The sequence below is a fragment of the Sphaeramia orbicularis genome, chromosome 12 (assembly GCF_902148855.1).
Source record: "Sphaeramia orbicularis chromosome 12, fSphaOr1.1, whole genome shotgun sequence".
NCBI lineage: Eukaryota > Metazoa > Chordata > Actinopteri > Kurtiformes > Apogonidae > Sphaeramia > Sphaeramia orbicularis.
In genome coordinates this window covers 50704701-50727100 of record NC_043968.1, presented here as the reverse complement: position 1 = coordinate 50727100, position 22400 = coordinate 50704701, and the positions used below count along the sequence as shown (strand labels likewise).

General features: G+C 38.1%; 1 protein-coding gene across 2 annotated transcripts; it reads right to left on the bottom strand.

Annotated features, from left to right (window-relative positions):
- Nucleotides 1-1381: 1381 nt before the first annotated feature.
- Nucleotides 1382-22326, bottom strand: mrrf (mitochondrial ribosome recycling factor). 2 transcript variants are annotated; one of them, XM_030150782.1, is made up of 7 exons: nucleotides 22241-22326; nucleotides 19760-19930; nucleotides 19454-19606; nucleotides 11264-11382; nucleotides 6378-6469; nucleotides 2405-2564; nucleotides 1382-2297 (listed from the first exon to the last, which is right to left on the bottom strand). In XM_030150782.1, the coding sequence occupies exons 2-7, from the start codon at nucleotides 19926-19928 to the stop codon at nucleotides 2220-2222; spliced, it is 771 nt and encodes a 256-aa protein (XP_030006642.1). In that variant the 5' UTR covers nucleotides 19929-19930; nucleotides 22241-22326; the 3' UTR covers nucleotides 1382-2219. The 2 variants fall into 2 exon arrangements, with proteins under 2 accessions (XP_030006642.1, XP_030006643.1); XM_030150783.1 differs by lacking the exon at nucleotides 22241-22326 and adding an exon at nucleotides 22072-22091.
- Nucleotides 22327-22400: the final 74 nt, after the last annotated feature.

The following is a 22400-nucleotide window of genomic DNA, read 5'->3' as shown; positions in this document are numbered from 1 at the left end:
TTTTCATGTAAATTCCTCTTTAATGCTTTACCCTTTGAGCTAAATGGACACAACAGATGTTCAAGATACTCTCTAAAATTCTGGATTTCTGTTACAAGAGACAGATGATGCTTTTTGTAAAAATATACAACTTTTGAGTTCCAGCTGTGAGTTAAGGGTGGTTAGAGTTTGTAATGCAGGTTATGTTTGCCTCAGTGCACCAGCAATAAATGGAAGATTACACTATCAAATCAAAACTTTACTGAACCAATTTAGATTTGTATATTTTTGCGAGGAAGGGCCAAAGGACACACCAGAACATTCACGCAGACAAACCTCTATCGCTTTGTCGTTCGCACACAAATGCCAACACACACGCAGTGGTACGTCAAAAAGCGGTGCTGGTAGTAAACATTTGAAAGGAACAGGGGTAATTCACTTGATAAATGTCAACCAAAATGAAGCTATCAGCTGAAAGCAATTTCCTTGTGCTTGCCTGTGTTCTGCGCCAGAGACTTGGGAGATTTTCACCCCTCCATCGATCATGAAGCCTCTGTTTTAGGCCAAGGTACACAATGCCCTCAAATTGCTGACATATGGACCTAGAATCACCACAAAAACCTGCCATTTCCACCCCACCCCGCCTCTGTCCAGACTCAGCCACTCCTCTGCTAAACTCTTGTTTATCCAACGACTCTAGTCTGTTTAGGCCATTACGGTGAACCATTCATAGAGACAGTGAGCCAAGGCAAATGTAATAAAGACACAATCTGTAGTGTACAATGCAGAGTGGTAAAAACCACCATGAAAACAGCACTATCACCATTTTCCAATAAAGTTCTTTATATAAAAGAAAACAAAAGGTGACATTTTAATTACTAGTGTGCAGTGTTGCAGTGCTGTAACCATTAAATGACAGGGTGGCTATGAGACCGACTGTGTGGGCATAACTTCTGATTTAAGCCTGTCTGCCATGTGGCAGAGGCGAGCAGTAGCAGAAGAAACAAATCTAAACCAAAAAACAAACCATGATAAAGATGAAGACAGCGACCACATAATAGTATGGAGAGCCTCTAGCTGGTGTAAACAACGGGAAGATGAAAGTAGAGGCATGTGTGTTTCACTGGGTACGTTTCCCATTCCCATTTCTTGTTATCAATTCTGTTTGTTGTGCTACTATTCCCGACTGGGCCTTTAAAAGTACAGCTATTTAAAGACAAAGAGTGCCAAGTGTACGATGTTAAAAGTTGCTAATGGACAAGTGTGGTGCCAGAAGCCAGGCCCTGAAGGTCTGTACACAGGAAAAGTCCATTATCACTCAAACTAATGGTGGATGGGAGGATTTCAGACCAAAAGAGGAGGAAAAGAAAAGAAAACAACAGAGAGAAAGATGACGCACATGGTAAAAAGCAGCATTTCTTTAATGGAGTCCATCAATAATGTTACTTTCCTGGCTTTATTGTGTTTAAAGAGAGTAGCCATATTATCAATCCTAGACATGAACAGAAAGGCAGAAATGCAGACAGTTTTTTTTCCCTCTTGAGTGCATTTTTAACAGACTTCGAATCAATGTGAAACAAATGTTTGGCAACACGCTAATGATATCTGTTCAGTCAGGTCCTACGTCTCTGGAACAAACTCTCTCCCGTTCTCTCACTCCTGCCACCAGTAGAAAACCCACAGTCAGTTTACATTCAGACGGGTGCGCTTGTTTTATATAAACAGACAGCCCTTGTGGCAAAGGGTTTGATTAGGAGGAGGCCCACAAATCCCATTAAAAGTCCATTGGTCCCTCCCTTGGTGTTTGTTTGAAGACAGGAAGAGTAACAGGGGAGGAAGGAGGTGACTGGTAGTCTGTCGTTGTTGTTGTTGTTGCCGTGCCAATTTCTGTTTATGCATAGACGGTTAAACACAGATATGACCCAGCAGTGAGGAGCAGATCTTTGCCAGTGATGTGGGCAGGAAAAAAAAAAAAAGACCAGTGTCCGCAAGGGGAAGCCAAACATGTACAACAGAACCAAAATAATCAGTCGTCTGTGTGAAACTTTCAGACTGTGCACTGTGAGAGCAGGAGCCATAAGGAAAGACTCCAATTTTGTCCAATCATTGTCCTTTGTCAAGATAATAAAACTGACATGTTGTTCTGTGAATGTATGTCTGTCCATCCATAGATTACAACTTTATGACCCAATGATACATTATCAAAAATAAAACCTGTGTATTTCTTTTCACTGTTGCAGTCAGCCGAGCAGCTCCTTTGTCTTTGCTGCAAGTTGTTTGTCAATGTCAACAGTAATGTTGTCGGCCATTTGCTGAATCTAAAACAGCAAAAGAAAATAAAATAAACCATTATCTTTTTTAATACAGACAAACTTGAATTTGTTTAAAGCTCACTGGACCACAGTGTAAAACTACCAGCTCATACCTGTTTTTCTACTAGTCGTACGGTGTCTTCAGAGTGTCCGTCCTTGGCCTTTTTGACCTGTGTGATGGCGTTAGTGCGGACTCGCCTCAGGGAGTCTTTGGCTTTGTTGCTGAACTGTTTGGCCAACTTGGTGAGGTTTTCTCTGTGTTCCCGTGTTACTCTGCAAAGATTGAGGCAAGAAGATGAAAGAAAGGATTTTTAAAAAGTGTAAAAACAGAAAATTTAGAAAACATCTGTCTATGGTTAATACAAACACAAGCAAAGTTACATTCTTATAAATACATAAGAAGTGCACACAGGTTAGAAAGGACAGCATGTCTGTGTAAAAACATAACAGATAACAGTGCAGCCTAATTGCTAGGATTTTATGTTAATTACCTACAACAGAACTGCCAAGCGTTAACCCGGTCAATTGAAACACCAGGGACATGACGGGAGAACCAGGTCCGGCTGTGATCACACACTAACAAGGTCTTTCTGGTACTTTACGTCCCCCACTGGACCACCCCCCCTCGCTGTAACACAGTGACAGAAAGTTCTGCGCAGACTCTGACCACAGGGACCGGAGTTCAGCAGATCCGGACACAGGACACCAAAGAGTCGCAATAAACCGTCATGTTCAGTCCTGTGTAAAAGTCTACGGTCCACGTCAATGTTAATACAAAACAAATGGGGTCATTTTATTTGTTCCTTATCTTTGTGTTACACCAGTAAGCTTAGTCAAGTCATCAAGTAATGTGAATGGGATGAAGTCATACAGTAATGATGTAAAGCCCTTTCAAAGACATATATAAAATAACAATGAATGCATTCCTTCGTGTTACTTTTGATTTCAATACAAAACAAAATGAGGGCCATTCTATTTCTTCCTAATCTGTGTGTTACACCAGTAATCTTAGCTCAGCTCCCCATTCTATCAACTCGGATCAATGAGCTAGTAATAATTTAATGCATTATTATCTTACAGCACCTCACACATTCAAGTCAAAGCCTTAAAAGTAAAAATGCTAATTACTTTGCATGGCTGTCTATACAAATGGTAACAGAAATAGGTAAATGAAGTGAATATTTGTACGGCTCACAACTCTCTTACTGAGAATGAAGCTAAAAAAAAATAACAAATCACATACTAACAAAGGGGAGATCTAAATTAATGCCGTTCAGTAGGGGTGCATTTTACCTGGTGGAAGTTCCAAGTGTAAATCTGGGTACATCTTGATCACATTTAACAGAAGGAAGTGAATACAACGTTTTAGGAAAAGTCCAAAACTGGGGGGGGGGGGGTGTTATTTTATTAAAACATAGTGATGCACAATTGCAAAAACAGCCACAGGTGCTTCTAGTGTTAAAATTAACGGTGATGATTTCTGCCTCTAATTGTCTGTCAAATCTAAACCTATTAAAAGTATTGGTTTGACTATGTTGTGAAGTAGCATAGGAGTCCAGAAATGATGTTTAGAGATGAGGAAATCTGTTACAGACTAGTGACATATTTTCCAAAATATGTAATTTCACTCAAAATGATGAAGGTAGAGACAAACAATAAATAAAAAACAACGAAACAGACTTGTTGGATTGAATAAAATGATGGATTTTTCTGAATTTTGATGATGTTGGAGCTGATGAGATTAAAATAGCTAAAACTGGCTGAGTCATTTTAGACATTTTAATCTGAAAATGTTACATATGATAGCTTTAAAACCAGATCACCTACTATGAGTGTTAGAGAATGTGTGCAAATATTTTGAGGGGATAAGGAAACTCATCATTAAATACAACTGAATACAAAGATGTAAACACACAACCAGGAGTATTTGCTGTTGGTAAGCACTCTAAAAATTAAAGAACTGAATATAACTGTGCAAACACAAAGAAATTACATTCAGGCGTATGGGGATGTTATGTGTTTGATCACTTCACAGAGTCTGGGACCAGAGCTGTACCCTCCATCGTTCCTACAACTTTGTATTCACTTTGCATTTGTTAATCACTCAGAAAATCCTACTTCCCATTTCACTCTCCATTTTAGTCTTTAATTGGCATTTTTTCGTTGTTTCTGCCTCAGGGACTATTTGCAAACAATCCAAGTACAGCGTCTATTTACCACAAACAATACGGCCTAATTACTGATTCCAGGGCCAATCAAGGAGCGCCTTCTCTTTGGAAATGCAAATGGAGGCTTGGAGCGTGCCGAGACTGATTGCAGGGGGAAAGCAGTCTGACTCTTGTGTCCCTCCTCTGCCAGACTAACACCTGCTGCTCCACACGTGCACACGCACACACACTAGCATTTATATGTGCGGACTTACACGCACATGTGTGTATATGTAAAACAGAGACTGTATATACACATGGAGTGGTTTAGTGAGTGAGTGACAGATAGTTTTGTAGGAGGTTGTTTGACTTGGCAGTAAGACACAGAGAAAGAGTGAGCGAGGTATGGCCAGAATGAGGGAGAGAGAATGACCCCACCCACAGACCAACACACTGGGGGTCTCTACACATCCACAAGCAAAAGTCAATAAATCTGTCAGTAACTGCTTTGAGCACAGAGACGCTGGATTTATGAATAGACTGAAACACAAAACTAAGGGTCAGACTTCAGGTTCAATCAGAAAAAGAATAAGAGACGGATGAATTTATCCAGCAATTAATTCATTCAGAGATTTATCTGATTACATTTTTACATGACAACAATAATGAGAAATGCAAATACAAGAGCCCAAGGAGACTTATTTATGAGAGCAATTATATCAGTAATAGGAGGATATTCGTTATGGTTGAAATATGACCAAGAAATACTGTAATTGTCCAGACAATCAGAAATATGAGGTAAATCCATCAAATTAAACACAAGATGACAAAAAAAACCCAAACAAATCAACATACATCAACATGTGAGTAAATGAGAGCAGGAGTCCTGATGACCGATGGGAATATTACTGTCAATGGCCTAATGGAGGGATAAATGGGATCAATAAATGGATAAATGATATAATGTGTTTGGTTTGGTACTATCAGTTGATTATCTGATTTTGTGTTGCGATACTGCCCAAAGCTATTTTACACTGTAATCACTTTTAACTCTTTTACCACTTCAGTTTTAACTTGTTGTGTTGTGGGAGTTTAATATTCCACTTTGTGACATGTTTTATACATTTTATAAATTAAGGAATTACATTCCAACAGAGTAGATAAAGTTGATTATATTAGCATCCTGTATAGGTACATGGGCACACTTTAACATTGATTTCATGAGAGGTATGTGTGTACTGGTGCACATGTAATGGATGTTTGTATGAATAGTTTTTTATTCTTCGAACTCCTTTTAAGCATTACTTGTATATTTTACACCGTTGACCATAAGGTTGGAATAAAATGTTTTTACTTGAAATGACTGTGACAATGTGATTTATTCTTGATAAATAAAGTGTACCTGGGACTCAGTATGTAATCACTGTACCTGGTTAAAGATGATTACTGATGTGTATAAATAGGAATAAAAAGGAGGAATGTGTCTGAAAACTAAATTCAGTGTATATAGAGGTCCACTCAGATACCATGCCTGAATTTTCTTACATTCACTTCTACAAATGACAAAGTTATTCTATTCTATTCTACTCTACTCTATTCCATTGGCAGGGAAAAGGCAGCGACTCGTGAATCATCCACATTAGAATGTGTATATTTTTTGTCTTTATATATATTTTTGCCTTTATTTTCCCCATTATCTTTTAGTTCTATTTACTATCATCTCTATACTGTGATATGTTTTTTTTATTTGTCTCCTCCTGTCCTCTTTCTTCTAATCTCTCTCCATTGTGTATTTGCCTGTCATGTAGTGACATTATTAATTGTTTACTACTGTCTATTTATTTTTTCTGTATTGTTGTTTGCTTGGTTATGTCACTGCAGTGTAACACATTGGAAAAAAATAAAGAGTAGAAATGAAAGGAGAAGGTGTGCGACTCACTTGGGGACTGGCACCCTGATGATCGTCCCGTCAACCTCAGGGTTTAGGTTCATACTACTTTCTCTCAGGGCACGAGTGGCGGCCGCTGTAGCCTGGGGACACACACATGCACACAAAAACATATATACTGGAGTGAATGGAAAGCAGCGCTAAAACTGCAGGTAGTGGTCCAAGTGCAGCTGGCAATCATTAAGGTACCTATACACACACATATAAACACACACACTGTATTGAGCATGTGTGGAAGTGCCTTGGGCCACTGTCAGCTCTGGGCCCTGTGGGACAGGACTGAGAGGTTGCAGGGCAGGGCAGTGACCCCTGGTGACCCCAGAGGAGAGTCTGGTGCTGGTGTATGATACATGGATACGTGCACAAACAAAAGCACAAATGTGTGTTTGAGTTGCATGCGTTAATACATTTATCATTACTTCCAAATGTAAATGCAGCTTTTTGATCATTTAATGATCAACCAACAACTCAAATGTTTCTATTTGTTTTGTTTACTTCTGCTCACATTATGTTCTAAAGTGTAGTACTAATGCAGCACATTGAAAAAATATTACGTTTGTTTGTGACTGCAATATTATATAAAGATGTTTTTGTCATTGTACAATTACATTATCATATTTTTTGAGATAATGAACACATAGTTCAGTGACAGCATAACAACAGTGTAGCAGTTTTTTTTAGTCATGTAGGGAAGGGAATGAAAATATTTAATTGTCTCTTCATAGGATAACCCCTAAATGTCTGATTGAAGCCAAAAATTACAATTAGAGCTGCAACTAAGAATCAGTATCTTTATCCATTAATCAGCTGAATATTTACTTGATGAATCTTTTAGTCAAAACAGATGGTGAAAGAAGCTCCTTGTAATTCCCTACAGTTAAAGTCAAAACCCAAAAACCCATTACCATTAACATTTATATTAGGAAAATGGAGCACAGGTCATATTGGAGCAGCTGAAACCAGCAAATTCCTGGCAATCTAGGAAAACAATTATTCAGCTATCAAACTAGCCATTTTTCAATTGAGCATTAAATACATTCTTGAAATTGTAATTAGTTTCCAATTTTACTCCCATTAATTGATCAAATTTCAACACTGAATGTCTTGACGAGCCGTTATTAAAAACTCTGAACTAAACACATTGAACTACAACCAAAAGCCACTTCTGCGGAAAAAATTAGGAGATACATTTTCTTCTTCTCAGCTGCTGCCCAAAATGGCTTACTAAAAATATATTTTTAAACAAATTAAATAAGTATTTTTCAAACACCATCTGTCATCTATACAAGGAATAAACTATTCGAAGGGCGATGAGGAGAGTTTGGTGAGGGGAGAGTGATCCAGCATCAATGTGGACACTAAACTGGAGAGGCAGCTGTGCTGTAAACGCTAAATGAAATCTCAACACAACACAGGATTAAATAAAGATGTTATAAAGAGCTTCTGCAAAATGTTGGTCTACAAACATATAATAACTCCTTATTAACGATTTAAGAGTTTTAATTCTAAGTTTAATTTGTACTTTCTGGGCCAGCTGGAAGAAGGAAAAAGAGGCTTAGCCGACATGGGACTCAGTGGTAAATATTAAAACAGCAGTCACATATGTGAAACATAAAGACTTCATCCACCATGTACAACACAATCCCTCGGTCCACAAACACTACATTGGAACCAGAGAGCCACAGCTAAACAGTGCATATAGACAAAGGGGAGAAAGCCAAATCCTTTGAAAACATAGTCACACTCCTCAAACCAATTCTGCAACCGCATGACAATTCCCTTAGCTGAGCTTTACAAAGGGTGCAAATGTGCATGTGAGGAGAAAAAAAGCATATCATTTCCTCTATTTGTACCCTGCCCCCCTTTCTCGACAGCTCCTTCAAGCCTTTTCCGCTGAGAAAAAGAAATAGCGGTGAGATTAAAGGAATTTATTTGTGTGCATTAAATTAATTCAGGGGGTCTCATTTCTTTTGGTTTGTTGAAATCATCCGGAGTGCAGGCCTCCTCCTGTTCTCTGGTTGTTCTCTTTGAGTGCTGGGTGATAGATTCAGCTCATACCTATGTTTGATTGTTCTCAGCATCAAATTCATCACCGTTTCCCCTCTCCGACCGACGACCACTCCAGCGGTTATGGAAAACCGAGGGGAATTTTTTGGAAAGGCAGGCCAGGCAGGTTCTGGTTAATATGTTGGAGAGGAAGAAGAATTACACTGAAGTTTAACATCAAACGCTGATGGCCTGGTTCAAAGCAAAGAGGCGAGCGGAGGGGAACGCTTGCGTGTTTTAAAAGGGAGTCGTGAAGAAAACATTTTATTAACAAAGTGGTTCTACCGACTCTTAAACACGCACATACTCACACATCCTGAATCCCATCCTAAACACACACACACACACACACACACACACACATACAACCAACTGCCCCCAGATCTAAGCATGCTGGTAGTTGTTGTTAGTTCCACTGTGCCTTCCCAGGCTGCTAATGAATGAATGGAAAACAATGGCGGGGCCTCTGGAGCGCCTGGTAATGGATAGGCATCATTATAAGCCGATTAGCTCTGGGTACTGAGGACTTCAGTGTGGGACATGGTAACACAGGGCACGACACAGTAACATGTGTGTGCATGAGCGTGTCTGTCGGTGTGTGGTCTGTGGTCAGAGTTTCTGGAAAGGAAATGGACTCATCTGAGGAGCATTCAGCCCATTTCAGGTAGAAGACTGAACTCACAGATCTGTGGACATTCTTACGTGTGTATTTTCAAAAGGATACACAGAGGAGAAATAAGCAAATGTCAGGTCACAACAGGTGACCAGGACAAATATAGAAGTCACCGAATATCATCAGAAGTGCAATATCTAAATCCCAGGAATTGGAATATTTTCAAAAAGATTAATTGTCTTGTAATATACAATAATAGATAATGAATAAATGCCACAGCTTATACATCATATTCTCTGGAACATAATCTTGGCATAGTCTCCTGCATTCATTTGTTCAGTTACAATAAAATACAAACATTAAAACTAAAATCATGACTCATATTGCACCATCTGTCAAAATATGAAACTTTTAAAAAATATATATATTATTCACACTTTTGGCAACACTCTTCTGCAAAAGAAAGAAAGTGCCTTTAACAGTGCAATTGAGGAGGTCATCTATTCATATAAAAAAATAATTATTCCTTTCTGGTGAAAACACAAGGACCTTCAACTCTGACAGAGCTCACCTTTTTCCCCTCTTCCATTGTGTTGGTACTTGTTATATTAAATACAGTACTAATACCATATTGTTTCCTGAATGTCTTGGGTTTCTGACCCATAATCTTCAAAGAATAGAATATAATTTCTGCCTATTTCTAGTAGACGTCATCCTCAGCCACTGCTGTGTAAGTACTGTGCATAAAGTACTGAACGTTACTGATTTAACATAAGACTTGTATATAATGACTTCTTGTGCGTGGTTTCTTTCTCAATCACTGTTAATTCACTTAATGCTTTTTGTACTTATTTTTATTCTATTTATATTTAATTTTATTCAGTTTCACACAAGAATTTCATTATCCAGTGTAACTGTTGTTTATTATGTGCATATGACAATAAAACCTCTTGAATGTAGAATTTAGTTCAGCCACTTAAGTGTTTCTCAAAAAGAGCAAAGGTCTGTAAAGTAACTGCTGCAACATGAGATGCATACTCTCCTACTCTTCTCCTGCAGCTACTGATACAAGGTTTCACCAAATGCTGTGTTTGTCTCTGATCAGTGTTCATTTTTATTCAGCCACAGTTCAGCCCATCACTCTGAAGAATTGCCCACATTAATGTGTAACAAAAAGACAAACCAATAGAACAAATTAAAACATTACATGCATGATTACGTGGTGAAAAATGTACATGTTCTTAATAATAAGCAGTACTTGAGGCTGCTTTACTTTTCTTTTGTTTTCATGCCAGATTTATGCAGTTTGAGTCCTTACATGTTATCATACAATACGTCCAAGTTACTTAAATTAATGTCAAAATCAATGTGGAAACACTTGTTTTTGTACCAGCAATGCATTTCATATAATTTTTGCAAACAGGGTCAGCTTTCCACTACATGATGCAGAGGAACAACCCTTTGACTAAAAATTAAACCTGACTATTATTGGTAAAAATAAGATAGATTAAGATGATCTTTTATTGGTCTCACGATGGGTCATTTGTAAAAATGTGTGTTACAATAACTGGAGTAGATGTTAAAATACTGTCAGGAAAATTAGACATCCACTAGATAATGCGAGCAAAGACTGACAGATACTGTATTTTAATAAATGATGAGTTATTGTTTTGTTAAATGCTTAAAATCTCATTTTGATTTTCCACGCGACTGCAAAGTCTCACCACTACAAACTTCTCTCCGGAGCTCTTTCAGAACTCTATCAACAAAAAAGGAGAACTGAGAGAGAAAAGAAGTGAGCAGAGAAAACTAATCCATTCCTTCCTAACCTGGGGGTAAAATGAGGTCATTTCCTTTTCTGTGACAACTCACTCGCAGACATAACCACATCTCAGTTGCACACACTAACACACACAGAAAGTTTAGGTTCTTGTTGCTATCTTTCACCCCAGAACAAAGGGCTCCTCGAGTGATCAATCAATTAGCTTCTGAGACACAGTTGGAGGGAGGCACAGGTCGGGTTTCATTTACATAGAGATCTGGGATTAGAGTTCTGCTCTGGCTCACTTTTCTTCCAGAGGACCAGCTATCCTCTCATAGCTTTCGATTATTTTTACAAAGCTTTAAGTTACTGTGTGTTTGTCTGTGCGAGACAAACAGATACCAGTAAAGATGGGGTGTGTGTGTCTGTGTGTGTATGTGAGAGAGCTCCTCTTACCTCAGGGAAGCTGCTCATGTTGACCATAATGAGCTGAGGTGACTTCATGGAGATCTGACCCAGCTGGTTGAGAGGAAACTTCCCATCTTGAGTCGTCACTACAATGTGATCCAAAGCACCTAAACAATGACAAATGCAGCTTACTTTTTCAATAACTGATTTTCACCAAAAAGAAGAAATATAAAGTATAATTTAACAGATTTTTTTGGTGAGCAACCCAAAAGAAATAATATGCAAACAGACAGGGGAGGCCAAACCTCAGAGACCCTCCTGTAGATTGACATTAGGTTTCTTGAACCTCTAAAAATGAATATGATACTGTTTTATGAAAAGCATTTTAAGTGTAGTTTACAGAGACCTTGCTCTTTTTCAGTATAATTTGAACAGTATAAATCCTTTGATAGTTTATAGTAAAGCTTGTTTATAGTTTTAAAGTCTGATTATAGCTAATTATCTTTTCATTGCTCAATTACTGTTTTGTTTAATACAATTTGTCGGTTTCTTTTTTTATGTAAAGGTTGTTGCTTTACTGTAAAAGACATTCATGTGCATATATCATAATGACATAATGGATAAAAAGGAAAGGAGCGGGAAAAGTAAAAGGAAGGAATAAACATTTTATCATTATATTTTAATGACCTGGAATCAATCAGTTCTGTATTATTTAACAGTTTTAGTTTTCAGTACTTAACATTATTATACCATCTTTACACATACTACAGGTAAAAGCTGAAACTTTAATTCATTCTGACAGACATATTAAGAAAAGAGATTGTCACTGTGAAAATGTGCACCAAAAACCACAAACAGGAGAGCATTTAGGCAAAACAAAAAAGGCCACTGTCAGACTATTGGAGTTTCCATGATCTCTTGTCTCTCCTCAATGTTAACACAGAGAAAAGAAAAAGTGAATTTGCCAACATGAGTCGACTTCTGTCCCCCTCCCCTCTCCTCCCCCCATCCATGTGTCCCTCTGCACCTCCTCCATCTGGCTAACCTCAGACGCAGTTGTTTCCTTCTTCCCCACCTCTGCCTTACATCACTCCCTCCCTGCTTACCCAGTTGGGACTGTAGCATTGGTGGTGCGTTTCTATGGTAAAAGAGGAGGTGAGCCAAAGGTAATAACTGTAATTTGCTCTATATGATCAATTTATCATTTAGTTTCAAAGGAAAAAATGTAATGTACCAGTTACAGATTGCAATGTAGAGGAATAAAAACACCATTGGTGAAACTTAGCTTTCATTTAAAGACCACAGCTTTAAAGAATCAGGTCAATTATTGCCAATACCAATTATTACCTTTGTCATTATGGTCATTATGGTAGTTGGGTTTCCTTTATTACTTTGACACAAAGTACAGAAAAAGTTTATAAATGCCATTAGACAGAAATGCAACTAAGTTGGATGTAAATATAATCTCAACCTCTGTGGGTTAAACTTGTCAAAGTAGCACTCCATAAACAGGGACATCTTTCAGGCAGTCTCTCTTTAGGGGTGTTGAAATCAGATTATTTGATGAAGCAGCGCAACTAATAATAATATACAAATTACATAAGAGAAAAGTTCAAACCTGCAATTGCTTTGTGACATTATTGTCATCAGTATGTTACAAAGTTGATGCCTTTTCACCAGTTCTAATGATCGGAAAACATTATTTCATGGCCAACTGGCTTCATGAACTGCAGGACAGTGAGTGTAATTTGTGACACTTCCAGCCGAGTACAAATACTATAGATATGTAGTAAACCTTTGAAATCATGCAGAAGGCCACTTAGTGTCTTCTGTGCTTTGGTTGAACCTGTCACAGTTAGCACCCGATGATGGTTTGGCATCATTACAATACTTTCCATTTACCTGCATAAAATCGCATGGATGAAATTCACAGAAACATTTCCATCACTGTTTCCACATTCTTTTCCAGTGTTTGACTAGTACTCCTTTCAGGATGACATCTTATTGAGCCTTGTTCCTCTGCTATGGTTTAATGGTGCCTAAGTGGAGCTGAATATGCCATAATTTTTATTTATGCTGTATGTTCTAATTTTCAATGGTAGTAAATGGCTCTTATTTTTAACATACATGAGTATTATTAAACTATCATTTACTTTAATAACAGACTAGGTAGAGAGACAAATTTTTAATCGTAATTATTTCCATAACAATTAATCATGAGCTACAATTTCATGATTATGACAGCCCTAACCCTAGTTGGATTTGTCATTGAAGTTCCATAATAGCACAGTAAGTCGGTTCAGTTCTATTTTTCCAGTAAAGCTGTTTTATTATTCACATCCAATAGGTCTTATGTTCAATTGAAGGGTTTCATGGCACTTTTAGACTTTGAAAGCCATATTTTGCGCTTTTGTTGTTTTCCAGTGCTTTCAGTGTCCACTTCAAGTTTCCATGGAAACAAAGGTAGCTTTCAAGCCCGATTGGTTGTCATCTGACATTCATAGTGCTGACCTCCTTCAATCTGCATCTATCTGTGTCTTTCTGTCACACACTTAAAGGTGCTGTATGCAAGAATTATGTTCTAAGTAATCACAAAATGGCCCTGACAGTCACCAGACATTAAGGAATCATGTTCATTTCAAATACTGACATCACTGACAGTAGTAGTCCAGCCAGAATATTTGCATTTGAAAAGCTAAGTGTCAGCCCCTAAATGATGTTTATATTGTCATTGTGTGTTTTGGTCTGATGCTCCACCCATCACCTATCACCCAATCACCAAGTCAGTAGTGTTTCAGCATCCAGGTTGCCAGTTCCCACTGAGCTGCAGCTGGAACATTTCTGATCACAAATGTCTGATGTTAGTAAACCTAAAAGGCTTCTTATTATTCCCAAATACGTTGTGACAAAGTGAGAAACAAAACAAGGATATGTATATGAGGTGGAAGAATTTGAAGACAGATGCCGGCTCTCCTGTGGTCTCCCCCGGCTTTCAGTGGCTCTTACCGGGTGGGTGAGACTGTGGGCCTGGGCCACAATGTCTTCTCCCAGGCCGAGCTGTGGTGTTTTCTCCTGGCCTGTGCCCAGGTGAAGAGACCACAGCCCGGCCCCAGGAGAAAACACTGCAGCCTGGTCTCGGGTGAAGAGACTGCAGTCCGGTATAAGTACCAGGGTAGGACTTGTCACTTGCCATGATAGCTCCTTGTAGTAGACGCTCATGCTGGATCTGGCAACTCCTAGTCTGGGGGGAGGGGGAAGGGGAGGGGATACCACGCTCTACAGTATTTTGAATGTGATTGCAGTACCAGTTTTGGCCACAATCCTACATACGACTCCTTTAACACTCGCAAAACAAACGCATGCACACATAAAACGTGCATTTATGGCAACAGCACATACAGCAATATCCACACATACACACACTCATAAGCTTAATTAGAGCCAGATGAGAGGCTCATGGAACAAACACACACTCAAACAATACACACATTCGGACAACTGACGTCATTTCATTCCACCATCTCATCTCTCCTGTCAGCTCTAAGTCCTGCTGCCTCCCTGGATTACTGTGCAGCTGGACAGAAGAGAGGGGGAAGGATGGGCAGGAGGAGGGCAGTGAGGGATGGACAGATAGACAGATGGACGGAGGAGGCCTAGAGGATGATGGGACGGAAAGGAAAGAGGATGAAAGAATGACAAGATACACAACACGGCTGAGCAGAGACTGACAGAAACAAACTACTGTGATCAAATGCATAAACAGAAGTTAAAACAAAGATAGGAACTGCATAAATTACATGAGTCGAAGTTAACTAATGGAGGGATGAAGGGAATGACAACAGAGAGAAAATGACTCAGGCAGTCACAGAGGTCAACGGGCAGAGTAAGAAATGTTTGAATGATGAAAGGAGGGAGAAATAAGCTGAAGGAAAAACGATGAATAATGGAAAGATGTCTGGCTAAAGCAGAAGGAAATCTACAGAAAACAATAGGTGTGTTTCTATCCACATGTTTTACTTGCACATTAAATAAACCTGTCTGAAAACTGAAGTTGGAGTTTCAGTGCAATAGAAACAGATTCAGTGAATAATGATGTGTATCTATTAGTGCTTATCAATAAGGAGACTGACGTTCACTGAACTGTGACAAGGAGCAGTGATGGAAAGCCACCATCTACAAAAATCTGAAAAAACAACAAAGACAAAGGCTTCAACAAATCATGGAAGAGTTTGAGATACTGTTATGTGATTTAGACAGGCGGTTATAGGTTATTTCTTACATCAATCAGTTCCTCACTCAGCAGCTTGTGTAGTTTGTAAAGTGCTTTATGTCTCTAATTTTTCCTCTGTATTATAAATAAACTAGCTTGTTGACCCATGGGGATCCACGGGTTCTAGATGTGGTAGTTTTTACGTTGTTGTGTATTCGTGCATGCTGTACCATATTTGTCCAGCAGTCATTGCCAAAGCATTGTGAGTATACAACACGATTGTAAGGCTATTGTTTTCCAAAATTAATGATATCTCCCAAAATACTGGCCCTATCAACTTACCGTTTTCACTAGTCTGTTCCTTGACCAAAAATACATAAGTATGACAAACTGTAGCAGTCAGCTCTTTCGGGATTTTGTGTGATTTTGTGTGTACATGTACACATACACGCATGCACGCACACATGCACACACAGAGGTCACTTGGCTTTTATAATATAGATTAGGGCTGTCAAAATTAATGCGTTAAGGTGGATTAATCCATCATGATTAATCTGATTAAAAATTTTAACGCAGTTAACCCATCTGCAGCACAGAATGACTGAACATCTCTGGCAACACATGTCAGGCAGTTTGTTCAAGTAGAGAGCATGTACAAATGGGCAGTTAATCCAGTAGTGACAGGCAGCAGAACCAACTGATAAAGATGGAAGATGCTCAACAGCCCATTGGCCCTCTGGATGGAAATAGGAGGGGAAAAAAAAAAACCCAAGACGGAACAGTTGTTTCAAATTGTTTTGTTGAAACTGCTGAAGGTGTTTAATAAATACATTAAGTGCATATATATTACCTTCTGTGTTGAGTCTGTTTGCTCATGCAAAATGAAACGATTAATACAGATTAAAAATGAATGATATTTAATCTTGATCAACTGAAATTAATCCATGGCAAACCTGTGATTAATTTGATTAAAAAATGTTACCATTTGACAGCACTAAAATAAATACATTTCAAAATATTCTATTTTGGCTCTGATGGAGTTTGATCAATGTTCTGCCCACATCACGAGTATCATCCCATCCACAGTGACATGGATTATTCATTTATAATTAAAGCAGCTATTGTTCTTTACAGCCACTTGAGTTCAGTGTGAAAAATGACAGATAATATTGTTGAAATATTACTGAATTTACTTTATTTAAAGGCATTTCAATGAAGTTGATGCGAGGAAGTTACTTTAAAACTTGACAAAATTTTCATTCTTACAAAAAATAAATCCGTTCAAAGTAATGATTATTACCCTTCTTGATTATTAATAATTGTATTGGTGTCTTGGACTATGGTGGCTGACAGGTGCAAACGCACTTCATATACAGAAATGCATATTAAAAGGACACGCTGCAGTTAAGAATACAAATGCTAAAGGAAAACACTGCAAATACTGAAAAACGCTGTAAGAAAATAGTGATGCAGAAACTAAAACAAATGCAAAAAGAAAATGTGGCATATCCACTCACACAACGGAAGTGCTTCAGGCCTCCAGGGGCAGCACTGAATTTTCACTCAAGAAACAGACAACGGTGAGAAGAACAGTTTAAGTTTTTTGTTGTTGTTGTTGTTTTTGTTTGTTTTTTTAGATAAATCTTTATTGCAGATATAAATGCATACAAAACATGGACAATTTTAAACAAACAATAAGATGTCAAAAAGAAAAATCATCCAAACAGATAAATTAACATAATGCAAGGCTTACAGACACAAAAAAGAAAAAAAGAAATTATAGATTGAAATATTAAAGATACAGAGAAAAGAAAATACAGCAGAGAGGATTTATATGCTAACGTCCATGCTTCTGGCCACACAATTTTTGAGAGAGCTGAGTACCAAAAGGCTTTACCTCTTGGGGAGATTTTTCTATTTTCATACAGTGCATTGCGTACATGCTTATTACAATTAGAGCTAAAAATGTTAATGCCACTAATTATTAAACAAGGTTTATCTGTCTGTACTGCTTGATATCCAAGATGGCTTTTCATAAGCAAGGAAATACCAGTATGGACTGCTTTGAATACAGAATTGTATTCTTTACTTGAAATAGGAAATAAATTCATTATCATAAAATATTCATATCTTAATATGTTTCCATCTTTGTCAAAGAGGTCATTAATGAAAATAAGGCCTTTGTCAATCCAACTGCTTAAAAATAGATTTATTTCTAACAGTAATGTTTTCATTGTTCCAAATAATGAGAAGAACAGTTTATCATGGAAGGATTGAAGTGATGTTTGATGTGAGAGAACACAAAGAAATGTAAAGGTACATATTCTCGCCCTTGTCTGTTTCTCAGGTGAAAACTCAGCGCTGCCCCTGGAGGCCTGGAGCACTTCCATTGTGTGAGTGGATATGCGGCATTTCCTTCTTGCATTTGTTTTAGTTTCTACAGCACTCTTTTCTCACAGCGTTTCCGGTTTTTTTGCATATTTCTGTATTTGCAGCACGTTTCTGTATTTGCAGCGTTTTCCTCTAGTGTTTGTTCTCTTATATGCAGTGTGTTCCTTTGATATGCAAGTCATTTCTGTATATGAAGCGTGTTTGTATATGAAGCATGTTTGTTTCACCTGTCAGCCACCATATTGGACTTTGTTCCTCCACTCACTGACTTACACTCTTAATCAAGTAGTTATTACACAATGAAATACTGTCATCACTGCCGTATATATTTATTACTTTGTCATTTATTTTTTCAATTTGATGAAAACATCAGTGCCTCAAATTTTCTGGCAAATTTGTCTTCCAACTAACAGCAAAACAGTTTTTAGCCCTTTCGTCTAACTCTTCGGATCAGTAATCCTGAATCTAACACTATGCACAAATAAATTCAAAGGCAGTTTCTCAAAATACAATTGTAAGTCTACAATAAAATCTAAATGGAAAAATAAATTTTCAGACTAGCTCAAAATATGTGTACAACATTTGGTACTGCCCTCAAAAAACATTTTGGTCATCCCCCTCTCTAAAGTACCTTCTATAACAAATACATTGATCTTAAAGGATAAAAATTCCTGTAGAGCTCCATTACTCTCATATATGTTTAGGAAAACATCAAAAATATTCAGAAGAAAACAATCACCCATCAGAAAAAGTAGTACTTCCATAAAATCAGCTTTGTAATATCAGAAACTTATATTTACCTACGCCAAGGAACGGCGGAGTTTATGTTTTCATCAGGGTTTGTTTGTCTGTCTGTTAGCAAGATACCTCAAAAAGTTATGGATGGATTTGGATGAAATTTTCAGGGACTGATCTACCTTGGCGGAGGTCTGCACACTCTGAGTGCTTTTCTAGTTTAACATTAGATTCTTGCCACCTCCCCTGAGAGGCTCCATTAAAATCCCCTCTTCTAACCCCCCCCGCTCAGCCAGACTCCTATTTGTCAGAAGCCAGAGGGGGAGGGTCATGACCTGGAAGTAGTTGGGGAAACCAGGGTCAACCTGGAGTCAAGGTAAGGTCACATGAGGGCTCGCCTTATTCTTCGCCCTGAGGCATTTTGTCAGGTAGATGAAAATGAAGAGAAAAAAAACTGTGATTTTAGAACTTGGCTATGTGGTACTGCTTATGCCAGCATTAAGGGAAAACAAACAATTGTCTGTGACCTCATGGATGCTGGGAGTCTAGGCCAAATGGTAAAGTTGAGAAAAAGGGAAAAAAAATAACGCGCAAGGAAATACAAGTGAGAGTGAACACTGGTTTCACTCTCACAAAACACTCTGGCATCAGTGAGATATTTATGAGATCATTGAAATACCTTCAGAGAAGCTGCAGGATAAATATCCAAAAATACAATATACTGTTCATGGAGAAAGTTTACCACACAAAGAGCAAAAGGGAAATTCATTTATTCTCAGTGCTGCATGAAATAAATTCCTAACGTGAGTTCAAAGTTTTGTCCATGAGGTTGGGAAACAAACAGCAGACATTGACAGATACAAAATGAGAGGCTGAGAAAGAAGCAGAGATAAGATGAATACCTGGAGAGGTTCGGATGCTGAGGTTGCGTGTGAAGTCCTCTTTCAGTGCATTGAGAACAGCTGTCATGTCCTCCTTCACCTCATCCAGACTGATGATGTCTTCCACCAGAGCTGAATTAATATTCACCTTAGCTGCCTGGCCCTTTGCCTTGGCTTACAGGATGAAAAGAGGGAAAGAACGACTGAAGGAGAAGAGCGGAAACTAATATCTAAGACAAATAATATCTAATTACGTATCCCACAGTCATGCCAAGAAAGCTGCAGAGGTTGTAGACATGTCAGTTTTAGTGCACTCTCCTCACTGACCTTTCGCCTTTTTTGTGGCATAAAAGCGGCTGCATGCAGCGGGGAAGCAGGTAGTGTTGGGCCACAGACATGGAGCGCTGACCCTGGTGATGGACACAAGAGGAGACCTGACCTGTCGTACCAGAGCCTGACACAGCACAGGACGCAGCAGGCTCACACTCATAGCCATAACTGACAAAAGAAAAAAAGGGAAAGCAGAGAGTTTTAATTAAAACCTATTGTCGGCCGACAAGTACAGCCTTGTATTACATTAATATCATATCATTTGATTTACGCAATTTCTTTAGATTCTTAGAAGTCTAAAAAATCAGTTTCGAGCACCTGTTGTGTTTGTCTTTCAAATAAGGTAATAACCCAAGGCAGCCAGCAGGAGGAAGGCCGACTTCTTCCTCTCACTCATTACAGCACCATGATTTGATACTGATCTCTAGACTAACTTATAAATGAAACTGCAACCTTGTCATATGATGATAGGTCTATGTAACAACTACTGCTACAAACAATACTGATGTGAAACAAGTCCTGCACAACAACTAATGAGACAGGTGTCTGATTATTTTCATCATACACTGACAGATTATTTACAGATAAATGTAGTCTATGGAACATAAAATATGGCAGAATACTTTGATCAAATCCAAAGAACACCTACATTTAGTACATTGACCTTTGCAATTCTCTTAATCACAAAAAGCTGGAATTTTATGCATATGGAGTTGCCTAAAGATATATATATATATATATATATATATATATATATATATATATATATATATATATATATATAAAAAAGATACATTTTTAAAAGCACCTCTTTTATGTATAGCTAGTATCGTTTACTACTTTGCCTGTTTGGATTGCATTTAATTATCTGACAACTTCTATCTATGCAATGATAATAAAGCTGAATTGAATAAAAAATAGAAATACAATCATTCATAACTTACTCATAATAACTCATATCAATTCATAACAATAATCTGTTTAATAACTAGTATTTCTTATTATTAAAACAGAAAGTAGGACACCTGTTTGTGATTTTAAAGTGACATATGCCATGTGTGAATTTCAACATTGCAGCGACCCCCCACGTTGCAAACTGAACTGTGTCACTGAACCTGAGCCCACACACAAGTACAGACAAACTCTGGGACAACAAAAGCCACGGGCACACAAACACATAGAAAACCCTGTCTTTCATAGTCAATGAGTGAGAACAGCTTGCAGTGTCTGAACAACACACTGTATTGTCTGGTGTGCATTTATAACAGTCAGCAAAACAAAAACATAACACTTTTAAAGAAAAAGAGTCAATGATGAGCATTCCCAGCTGCCTTACAATACACAGGCTGTTGGCTAAAAGACAGAAAATAATTCATTCATTCAGAAAACCCATGTTATACTAAATCTGACCATGTTGGGATCTGGATGTGTGAGATGAATGCAACTATACATATCTAAGTCTAGAAATCATCTGTGCTACTGTACTACCAATTCAAGTGAAAAATATAAATGTGAGTCTGCAAATTTCCCAACAGCAGCCTCGCTGAGTCAATCTGGCACTGTAACTTAAATTAAAATATATATTACTAGAAAACATTTGGGTTATATTCTGGATCAACACCTCTAATGCACAACTTGAGCAGGTTTCCTGTGAAGCTGATATGATACAAAACACTGTAGCAGAGCACACAGGCTCAGATGTGGGATGGTGACAGATCGCTTTTGACACAAAGTCAAGCAGAAAATGTAAGCACAGGTGTTCAGTGGGACGCAGTAGCCTCACATCCTGTAGATTTTTACACCAGCAGCAGCTGCAGATACACCTCCAATTCTTCCAGCTGTTGAACCCGCATGGTCTCTTCTTTAAAGATGTTACAGTTTGAGCTCCAGATAATACAGGAGAATATCAGATAATGTTGTGCTGGGCTCTGCTCTAACACTTCTTCACCACTTCAGCAAACAAACATTTTTTGTCTGCTTGAGTAACAAAGAATTGTATAAAATGAAATAGACCACAGCTACTCAAGCGACAAGACTTATACCAGGTCAGATTTGTTGCTGATTCTTTCGATAGATGACAAACTGCAACGCATAAAAATATGATTATGACCTCCATTATGCTGTTCAAAAATTAAACTAATTAGGTGTAGTAATTTATACAAAACAGGGATTTTATAAACCCTCATTGTTTAAAAATATATTAAGTCAATAAGTCCTGCAAAACCACCATGTCAAGTTAACGCTGTATTCAAGACTAAGAAAGACTGAAGTGCTGACTGAATGTAACATTAGTAAATGTTTTAAATAACTTTAAGTGAACATGTGTGAAGGTCGATGCGATGGGGACGAGCATGTAGCATTCCCTCCACATCCTCTGCAAAAAACACGACACACAACGGACATAAACGGCAGCCACTAAGCTCCTCAGACAAAGGTGTAGTATCAAATTCAGACAGGACTTTAAATACCTCTACTTACCTTATACAAAGTCTTTATAAGGACATGTTATCCAGTGAGAAACGCTAGTGAAATACCACATTACATATGTACTTTCGTCATCATCACGCGTCGATGCTTTGGCAAGACCAAGTGTGTATGTAATTTTATTACCGTGTAAACCGAATGAGCGGGGTTCTTC

What these genes read in the sequence shown, in the direction of transcription:
- mrrf (XM_030150782.1), bottom strand. Translation starts at nt 19,928, where the DNA reads ATGGCTATGAGTGTGAGCCTGCTGCGTCCTGTGCTGTGTCAGGCTCTG. An exon ending in TGCCACAAAAAAGGCGAAAG is followed by an intron (nt 19,607 to 19,759) that starts GTCAGTGAGGAG and finishes TCATCCTGTAAG; the next exon opens with CCAAGGCAAAGGGCCAGGCA. An exon ending in ACATGAGCAGCTTCCCTGAG is followed by an intron (nt 6,470 to 11,263) that starts GTAAGAGGAGCT and finishes GTGTGTCCCCAG; the next exon opens with GCTACAGCGGCCGCCACTCG.